The sequence below is a fragment of the Micropterus dolomieu genome, linkage group LG12 (assembly GCF_021292245.1).
Source record: "Micropterus dolomieu isolate WLL.071019.BEF.003 ecotype Adirondacks linkage group LG12, ASM2129224v1, whole genome shotgun sequence".
NCBI classification, from domain to species: Eukaryota; Metazoa; Chordata; class Actinopteri; order Centrarchiformes; family Centrarchidae; genus Micropterus; species Micropterus dolomieu.
In genome coordinates this window covers 31,376,972-31,387,100 of record NC_060161.1, presented here as the reverse complement: position 1 = coordinate 31,387,100, position 10,129 = coordinate 31,376,972, and the positions used below count along the sequence as shown (strand labels likewise).

The following is a 10,129-nucleotide window of genomic DNA, read 5'->3' as shown; positions in this document are numbered from 1 at the left end:
GTCCCTTCTTAAAACATACTTTTATAGGAGAGCTTTTCCCGATCTTATTTGACTTTATTTTATCCCTTTTATTTTATTGTATTTTACTAATTTTATATTAAATTTTCATGCTCTTATCTTTTTTTTGTATTATTCTTTACACTTGTTAAAGCACTTTGTAACTTGTTTTTGAAAAGTGCTCTACAAATAAGGATTATTATTATTATTATTAATATTACCACATTTACCCACGATTGTACTCTCTTTTGTTAGTTAATAAATTCACCTTGAGCACAGTGATGTTGTGTGTGTGTTATTAAGAATCTAGAGTCCCTAAACATAAAACTCGTCCTAAGATTCGAGACTGACTGATTGAAAATTACACGTAGCCTTGACCTGCTACAAAATGCAGCACTAAGATCAAATAAAACCAGTACAGAGACAAGTCCTTTGTCTGATGCAATTAGCAGGTCATCAGTAATTTTGACCAGTGTTGTCTCTGTGCTATGATGAACTCTAAATCCACACATGAACTACTGTTATGTAGAAAGTCACACAACTGTTTGGCAATTGCTTTAAAAAGAAAGATAGATATGCATCTATAGTTGGCTAAAAACCCTGGATCAAGAGTGGGCTTTTAAAGAAGAGGTTTAATTACAGCTACTTTAAAGTACTGTGGTACATAGCCTGTTAATAAAAAAGACAGATTGATCATATAGTAAAGAAGTGCTGCATAACGGTAAAACTTCTTTAAGCAGGCCAGTCTGGATGGGGTATAAGACACAGTTTGCCTTTCATTGTGGCCAGCCTGAGCCACACCTGTGCAATGCCCATGCTGTCTGATCAGCATCTTGATATGCCACACCAGTGAGGTGGATGATTTTGACAGATTTGTGAACAATATTTGAGAGAAATAGGCCTTTTGTGTACATAGAGAAAGTTTTAGATCTTTGAGTTCAAGGTATGATGAATGGAGGCCAAAAAGTGTTGCGTTTATAATTTTTTTCAGTGTATGTGAATCTGTTAAGTAAGGAGGAAACACAAAACTACACAAAACATGCAAAGGGCAGACACGTGTCCTGCAGAATAGGCCAGTATCTTAAAACTTAGCAGAATAAACAGTCTACAGTTTAAGTTGAACCTGGTATTTGTAATGTTCTAAAATCAATATCACATTAATAAAACTGCAGAGTCTTGTAAAACACATATTGGTAAACTGACTGGGTTTAGGGGATGGTTCAGTGTAAAATACAAGAAAAAAGACAGCCTATAAGGATGAATCTGCAATATGCAAAACCTTCTTCTTCTGTGGCTGTCACTTGTGGTATATGTACCAGAGGCAATGACATATACATTATTGGTAACTGATACCCATGACTATATGTAGATAAGATGAAGACTCTGATGACATTGAAATTCCTCAACTTCTGTTTTAATGTTGATTTCATAAGTTTCTACTTCTTAAAAATGTTCTTGGGCATTGACATGCCAGGGTTGGTGATGACTTGATTGTCTGACTATGTCTACAAGTCAGGTCAGGTTTTCACTTTCTCCTCTCTCTCCTCTAATTCCTCTAGTGTTATCAACAATCATCATTGATGCACAAGTTGGAACCCTGTTCTCTTGAGCCTATATTATCTTATATTTGTGCAAATGGACACCCTTAAGTGTGTCAAATTAGATATTGTCAGTTCCTGTTTGCAGTGAACCCATAAACATCCTCACAACTGTAACTAGAAAACTTTTATTCAGAAAGAAGAAAGAAGAAGAAAACAGAAAAACAGAAAGATTCATAGGAAGGTTCTGAAGTTAAAAGGGGTTTATTTAAATGGCTTCATGTATGTTTATTCATGATGGATGCTTTAATTAATTAATTAAAGGTTACATTTTGAGGAAAAAGAGAGAAACACTGTGTTACAGTTAGCAGAAAAAAAGCAAATGCATGTTCTTAAAGGTTCTTTTTTTGTGTGATCTTAAATCTCCCCAAAGACAGGTAGCACTGTCAGACTGTTTCCTTTCAAATATATCTGCCTGGAGGAATGAAATGTTTGCTTTTAGATATATATACCCAGGCTGTAATATTAGATTCATGACAGGCTTGTTCCAGTGCTTGAGCCTTTTATTCTTGTACAAAGAAATATCATTTTACAGATTATACTGTTTGCAAGAATGTTCCAGAAGCAGTCTTTTCATAACACATTCAGCCTGCTCTTTTTAAAGGCACAAGGCCTAAGAGACAATCCAGCTCCAGTTTATGTCACTTGTCGCTTCGTTCTTTAAGTGGCGTTAAAGCAATAATAGATATGAAATGAGATATAGAGACTTCAGCTTGTATGTGAGGCTCATGGTAGAAAGACGGAAGCCTACATGACTCTGTTACAGCACAGGAATCATCAGATCTTCTTGGCACAGACAGACGGTCTTCGAAAGGCGCACTGATAGTCATCCCAGCACTTTTGATCTGCAGGTACCAAAAAAAGGGAGTGAATTTGTGAACATTATGGTGACTGATATTACATGCAAGTTATTGCCGAACTAATATAATATCAGTGTGGCAAGAGATTTCATATAAACAAAGATTATCTAATTCACAAATACATTGTTTACTAGGGACACAGTATGCTTTTTATCTGAGCCGTAAGTTATATGGAATTTTAATTGTAAAATTAGCTTTCATCACTTCTAATAATTCACATCACTTCTACATAAACCACTATCTTGTTTTACCTCCATGATTCATTTGCAAACAGTTCTGCCTGCCGCCGTGATTATTAGGCTCTCCACCACACCAGTTCAAGTAGTTAAAAGGTGTACCATCAATCCAGAACCACTGGTTCTCCTGGAAGACAGAAGAGAAATGGATATTACGTGAACTTAAAAGCATTTATTATCAGTTTTATTTAAGATGAAATAAGTCTCCCCAGGGATTGCAGTTGCAGCACCACAAGGACATAAATAAATACAGGTAAATAGAAAGATCCAAAGATGAAGAATTGGAAAAGGTAGGTTGTACAAAGGTAAAATAATAATAATAATAGGAAGTACAGAATACACATTTTTTAAAATAATAATAGAATTAAAAATAGACAGCTATATAAGATCCGTTTAATTCAAAATGACACGGCAAGCTATATGCACACTTTGTGAAAGCAGTACTGTAAATAAGTGTCTGAACCGAAATGACATAGTGGTGTGATCAGTCGTCAATAGAATATGATATGATACCATCAACAGTGAATACAGTAGGACAGCAGTATATTACATGATTTTGCCATGATACTAACAGTATGACATGTTAACATATTATAGTATAAAATATAACATATAAAGTAAAATGTAGTAATATACTTTAACATGATATATAGTACAGGAATAAAGTGAGAGAACATGGTAGAAAATATAGTTAATAAATATAGTATGATTTAAAAACAAATCATAAATATTATATGTTTTTGATATTTACAGCTTGTACATAATGATTAAAATACCTCTTGTGCATCTGAGCCTCCAATCCACGTTATTGTGTAATCATAACTTGCACTCATGATCAGCCTCTGAATCTCATGGTACTCCAGCAGGTTGTGAACGGAAGCAAGGTTTCCGCCCATGGACTCACAGTTTTTCTACAGTGGAGATAAATACGAGAGAGAGAGAGAAATTGCAAATTAACCACATGTCTATGTATGTGCAAACAAAATAAACATATTGTAGAAGCCTTCTGAACTAAAACAAAGTCTCCCTCTTTACCTCAGCTTTGGCCCAAGTCATGGGTTTTGGAACGTAGTGGAAACAGCGACCGCTGAACTCAGACCAGCGACCAGAACAAGCTGTCGACCTCTTGACCAGGTGACTCTTTGCTGAGAACAAGTAGAGTTTGGTGAGTAATGTGGAGTCTCTAAAGTCTCTATATGTAGATATGAAATCAACTTATTTTAATGGCATGACACTGTAACATAACAACATAAAATGTCACGATATAACAATTATGACATAAATGACATATCAGCACAAAATAACATAACATAAAACAGTATAACATGACTTTTTAAAAAACATAATACAAGACGACGTAATGTAAGTTACATTAAACATTTTATCCTCCAATGCTTTTAATTTATACAACATTTAAGTCATCAGCAGAGCATCAGAACAAAGCACTGACCTTGTTGGGCATTTTCGGGGTTTGCCTCTGGAAGAGCTAGAAAGTTTGACACAGCAGTTATCGACCTGGATTGTTATTGTACAACACATTCATCTGTAACACTTTCTGTTTATAAAACTGACCAGCAGCTCGAGTCAGAGCCATCATGGCACAAACAAGTGCAGCCACAGTCAGCATCTTCATGATGGAGATGATGAGATGATGATAACCTTTGCTACAGAGAGAAAAACTCAGGTTATTGATACTTCTGTAGGTAACAGACGACCTATGTCCACTGTCAGTCCAGTAAAGGCAAGTCAGAAGTTTGTAGCTGCAGAATTACCTTCTCTTCTTCCTTCTCTGCGTCTGTAGCTTCAGCTGTCTGATGTGGAAACACGGATGAAGAGACACACCAGCCCTTATAAACAGATACTTATCTTGTCATCTCTCACAAATTAGGGAACTGAGTACAGACACGAAAACATACACAGAAACATTATCAAACACAATATTGTCAGAAAGATAAATTAAAACTATTTTACGATCAGTTAAGTAATAGCCATAGGTCAAACCTAACAACATCACATGATCCATGCAAGAACAGAAAGCTTGACCGGCATAGCAACCTTAACTAAGGTGGACTTAGCGATAATACTTTTATTATAAACAAGACTAAACAAACTCAACTTATATTTAAAATAGATAAACCTTTTCATTTTTTTCATTATTAACATATTTCATATTACACTCTTCATTTTGCACCAGTTTAACCCCTTGTGAGAGTCCACAAAGCAGTTCCGCTCTTGGGTAACACAGAATTACACAACACAAATCGAACACCTGTTCCTCACAATGCCTTTGCATCCTGGCATTTTGCAGGAGCTAACTCAACTAACTGCCCAGCTCACTGTCCGGCTCTCAAAGAAAAAGTTGGCTTGCATGTTCTATAAATAAAATCAACATATGTAAGCAGAGTTTACAGGGTACAACAATTAAAGTGCAGTAGGTTGAAGGTACGCAGTTCACCTCCATATTCGCATATAGTTGCCATATGGCAACAAATTAATTTTAGAATTTTACCAAAAAACAAATCCTAATTGGTTTAAATTAGGAAATTCTTCTTAAATATTGAAAAATGTGTCTATTTCAGCTGACCTCAGATAACGGACTGTGCAGTGTCATAGATCGGTGGGAAAAGGGTGGGCAAACAGGAATTCCTGCTTGTGTGATCAGGTGTAACCAAATAGTTATAGTTTCAAATTAAAAGACCCATTTTCACCATTAAAAGGCAAGGATTTTGAAGCATTTCCTATTATTAAAATAGAGAGAAAGTAATTGTTGCCATATGGCAATAGAGGGTTAAGACAAAGGAAAAGGGAGCGCGCTATATTAACGTAATTTCTAAGAAGTTTCAAATGATAGGGAAACAAACGGGAGAAGTGTCATATATGTATAGGCTATAAACTGTGAAATTCATTAAGAAATGATGGTAAATGAGGAAACCTACTTAAAACATTTAAAAAAGGCCTAGTGTCAGCTGTGTAGAGCTTAGAGTCATTGCAAGTGCCCTATTAAGAGTGAAACACTAAAATTAAGTTGCAGGTTCACATTAATAACAGCAGGAGTGTCTCATTATAAAATGCAAGGAAAAGAAGGCCTTCAATGATGATTCTGCAATTTGCAAACCTTCTTCTTCAGTTGCTGCCACTTGTGGAAAATGTACCAGAGGCAATGACTGAATGAAGGTTACTCGTTAACTGCTACCAATTACTGTATGTAGCATATACAATATATACAATATACAAAGACCAAAACTTAAACCTGTGCTCAATGTTTGTATCTGGACAAAATTTAAAAGAGAAGTTGAGTAATTATTTCAGCAGTTATTGATCATCACTTGTAGTCAGTTTGCTTAATGTCAAATCATTATTACCAAACAAACAAGAAGCCGATCAGGTAGCAATGTCACTATTTGTTTAAACTGAACAGACAAATATTGCATTTGGATGATACAATCTTTATCACTTTCAGATATGTTTTGGTTTCATATAGTCACCAGTATCATATAAAACACAACAATACAGAAGAAAAAACACAGACACAAAACAACACAAGGATTCAAGACCTGTCTAGAACAATAGAAAGCTCTGTGGGCAGAGAAGTGCCCTGCAACACGTGCATTCAAAACAGAAGTTGGGGAATTATTGCATCAGAGTAAGTGTGCTTCCTCTGCCACAGAAATATCACTGTCACTGAAGAAGATGTTGCATAATGCAGAATCATCCATGAAAGTCTTCTTTGCCTGTATTACTGAAAAAAAGAAAAGTGTGGGGGGGGGGCTCTAAACCCAGTCAGTGTACCAGTTTGTGTTTTACATTACTCCTGCTGTTTTCTTTTCATTTATTTCACTTCATTTGACAGGGACGGTGCTCATTAATCAACAGCAATGTAACTGTAAATGAGCCAGAGTTAGCTCAACAGGTTAATTTTAATATGTCCGTCAGTTATTAAAATGGCAACCTAAAATAAAGAATTTAAATGAAAATTCAAGTAAAATAAAATGACTGATTACAGTCAGCACTTAAAAGCAATATATATCAAATAAAGGGAATGATACAGTTTTGTGGTACCTGTTGTGACCTGAGCTCTCTGCACAACAAATGTCTTCAGTGGAAGCGGAGCAGTGTTGTGTATATGTATAAACTAGACAAAATGTACTACTGTAATAAGCTCTGTTAAAAAATAAAAATCTTGACCTTACTAATTTGTGAACCCTGGTTTAATGCTGGAATTAGAGACAGCCCTGCGATGGACTGGCGACCTGTCCAGGGTGTACTCCGATGTAAGCTGGGATTGGCTCCAGCCGGAAAAGCGGTTGACGATGGATGGATGGTATATCACAACATAATTTAGTCAAATCATAAGACTAATAAATTTTTTTCCTCCATACTTTTGCAGTGTTTGCAGTGTTTGTGTATGTTGCCATGACTACACATTTGAAATGATACTGGAGTGAACTGTAAATGTTTTCTGCATACAGACCAGCACATCACCACAGTTTCCTGTCAGACCAACCCAGAAAAAAAAGATATTGTTGATATTGTTTATCTGTGAGCTCACAGCAAAAGCACACAGTTTTTTGATCATGGCAGAGATTCTTAAAAATGATATCTATTTATCCGTCTGAACAGAAGAACATTTGTGTGACAGTCCTTCATATTTATTTACATTTGAAAAAATGCTCCTTTGTTCTGTTGGTTGAACTTCATGACAAAGCTTTGCTGCATTGATGCTATCCCATCTTCTGTCAGTGAAACACATAACATTAACTTTTAAAGTCTCCAACAAGAGAACTAAAGTTCCGTCTTTAGATTGTTTGGATAGTATGGATACATTTATGAACTGATCTCACTTTTGTCATTAATGTAGCCTTTTTTATTTACACAACAAGTACATTACTGTCCCATGCAAAAACAAAGTATTTTCTGATTTACCTCCATGATTTATTTGTAAACAGTGCTGGCCCCTAAGGTTATTTGGCTCTCCTTTGCACCAGTATGAAAAGGTGAAAGGCGTACCATCACTCCAGAACCAAAAACCCTCCTAGAAAACACAAATCAGAATTGAATAGATTTATAAATAACAATATAAATTGAATCAAACATTGTAAACATACCCTAAAGACCATAAAGCTTTGACAAAACATTGTCATTACAAATTCTACTTTAAGTTCTCGGAAGAGGAACAACAGCATCTGTCATTTCAGCAGGTCTGTTTACGTTAAAGTAACAAAACCCTTTAATGGCTCTAAAAATTATTTAAAAGTCATGTGACGTTGTTACAGAGCGACAAAGTCCGCATAGGGATTAGATCACATATCACGGCCTTACTAAGCAAATGGATGTCAAACTATTATTTCTATTACATTTTGTAACAATGAATGATATACCTGGGCAGCGTCAGAGGCTCCGAGCCATGTCAGTGGATTCCCATGAGTTTTATCTGCTATCAGCCTTTGAATCTGATGATACTCCTCAGCTCTACGTACGGATGCAAGGTGTGCACCTAAGGACAGACAGTTTCTCTACAGTGGAGACAAACACAAAAAGATGGGGTAGAAAAACAACATATGAAGACACCAAAGCGAGAGGAAGATGCAAAGTTACCAAGTGTGCAAGTCCAAACAAACAAAACAAGCTCAACGTAGAAGCACTCTGCATCAAATCCAAATCATCTCATACCTCAGCTTCAGCCCAAGTCATGGTTCGTGGAACGAAGAGGAAACAGCGATCGCTGATCTTAGTCCAACCACGGGGACAAGATGTTGACCTCTCCAAGATATGATGCTCTCCTGATCAAGTCAAAAGAAGAGAAGTGGGTCAAGTTGAGTCTCCAGACAAAGTTTATAAAACACAGTGAAGAAATATGTATTCACCTTCTTGAATTATTGCCACTTCCCCACCTTCATCCTTTGTGTCTGAAAGAGCTGAACAGTTAAACACACCAGTTAGTGATTATGTCCATCATGTTGCTGTGTATTTTTCCTCACAAACAAACTCAGTCAGAACACACACACATGTTGTAAACAGTGACTCTCACCAGCAGCTCTGGTCAGTGTGATCACGGCACAAAGAAGTGCAGACAGAATCAGCGTCTTCATGGTGGAGGTGATGCTGATTTAAAAGTTGATGATTACCTTCAACAAAGAGAGACAGACGTGTTAGTAATACTTCAGAAACAGAAGTAACGACCGCAGTCCTCCTACAAATGAGTGACAACAACATAGAAAACAAAAACATGGAGAGAGAAAAGTGAAGCAAACCTGCTGGAGGATTATCTTCTTCTTCTTCTCAGTGTCAGCCTGAGTGTAGATGCTGAGAAAGACTTATATACAGTAAGCTGACCATCCAATAATCACCAAATATGTTTACATAAGTATGTCTGTACATTATACATACATGCTCCACCTTAGTTGATGGTGGATTATAAAAGAGATGCCTAAATAATTAACTTAACAGCTGTTCGGATGGCATCAGCTGTTTACTTTAAAGGCTAGTCTTTGTTTCAAGTCAGTGAGAGTGTTAACACGACAGTCACCTGAAAGCTCTACAGTTAGATATTAATATCACTAGATTCAGCTGAATGTTTCAGTTTGTCTTCTTAAATTATGACAACTTCAAACTGATAGTCATCCTATCACTTTGGAGCACAAGCAACATGCAGACTGAAGGACGTGGGGATTGAACCACCCACCCTGTGACTGGTAGACATGGACAACCTGCCCCTCACAGTTTAACTCTGCAAAAGCATGTAGCATAAGACATGCAGGTTTTAGGTTCATGTTGATGTAAGACAGTGGTACTCCAAAAAAGTTTAAGCTCCCCGACTCCATTAAAAGTGGAATCAATCATTAACAACACAGGTGATAGCAAAACAGCCTTAGTTGCTACAGAACCCTTTTTTTGTTTATGCCACCACATGAATCATATTATTCCAAGTTTGGGTCTGTTTAACATCCGTGCCCCTCTAGCAGTGGTACTGTGGCCCTCAAGGGGGACCCAAGCCCCAGTTTGAGAACCACTGATACAAGCTAACAGGCTATAGTTTAGTTTTATTACATTTATTTGTCAGGCAGCAAGTACAAAACATGTATTTAATACAAAGAGAAGACATGTATGTGTTAAAATTTATATGTATCAGCTCGCAGCTCCTATAGCTACTTCTCGTCTGCAGGCCCTGGGCAGATACATGTTTGACATCACATATTAATTCAATTCAATTCAATTCAATTTTATTTATATAGTGCCAAATCACAACAACAGTTATCTCACAGCGCTTTATTAGCTATTTGCAATTCCTAGTTGCAGTGTACTAGATTATGTCTACACTGTAGAATATGTTACAAAAAAAGTTCTGGAGTCTAAAAGGAATGTCTTTTAATCCGGGGGCGGATTGGCCATTGGGAATTTCGGGAACAATCCTTAGCCCAGCAAGCCCAGGCTGCTTGTT

The 10,129-nt window shown here is 36.6% G+C and overlaps 2 protein-coding genes across 3 annotated transcripts in view; both read right to left on the bottom strand.

Annotated features, from left to right (window-relative positions):
- Positions 1-2,080: 2,080 nt before the first annotated feature.
- LOC123980376 (ladderlectin-like) overlaps positions 2,081-10,129 on the bottom strand; it is a 20,048-nt gene continuing 11,999 nt past the window's right edge. The window contains exons 5-6 of the mRNA XM_046064735.1: positions 2,707-2,818; positions 2,081-2,440 (exon numbers count right to left, since the gene is read on the bottom strand). Coding sequence (XP_045920691.1) covers positions 2,373-2,440; positions 2,707-2,818 — 180 coding nt within the window. The 3' untranslated portion in view covers positions 2,081-2,372. The remainder of the gene's footprint in view (positions 2,441-2,706; positions 2,819-10,129) is intronic.
- Positions 4,160-9,002, bottom strand: LOC123980377 (ladderlectin-like). 2 transcript variants are annotated; one of them, XM_046064736.1, is made up of 9 exons: positions 8,943-9,002; positions 8,720-8,816; positions 8,556-8,606; positions 8,362-8,471; positions 8,070-8,204; positions 7,615-7,723; positions 4,464-4,538; positions 4,264-4,355; positions 4,160-4,177 (listed from the first exon to the last, which is right to left on the bottom strand). In XM_046064736.1, exons 2-7 carry the CDS (start codon positions 8,778-8,780, stop codon positions 4,495-4,497), a joined length of 510 nt encoding a protein of 169 aa, XP_045920692.1. In that variant the 5' UTR covers positions 8,781-8,816; positions 8,943-9,002; the 3' UTR covers positions 4,160-4,177; positions 4,264-4,355; positions 4,464-4,494. The 2 variants fall into 2 exon arrangements, with proteins under 2 accessions (XP_045920692.1, XP_045920693.1); XM_046064737.1 differs by lacking the exon at positions 4,160-4,177 and having other exon boundaries at positions 4,336-4,355; positions 4,464-4,583.

Bases quoted from the DNA above. Each gene is read 5' to 3' on its own strand.
- LOC123980377 (XM_046064736.1), bottom strand. From the start codon at position 8,780: ATGAAGACGCTGATTCTGTCTGCACTTCTTTGTGCCGTGATCACACTG. The intron at 8,607-8,719 runs GTGAGAGTCACT...TTAACTGTTCAG, and splicing joins CACACTGACCAGAGCTGCTG to CTCTTTCAGACACAAAGGAT. The intron at 8,205-8,361 runs GTATGAGATGAT...TCTCCACTGTAG, and splicing joins TGACTTGGGCTGAAGCTGAG to AGAAACTGTCTGTCCTTAGG.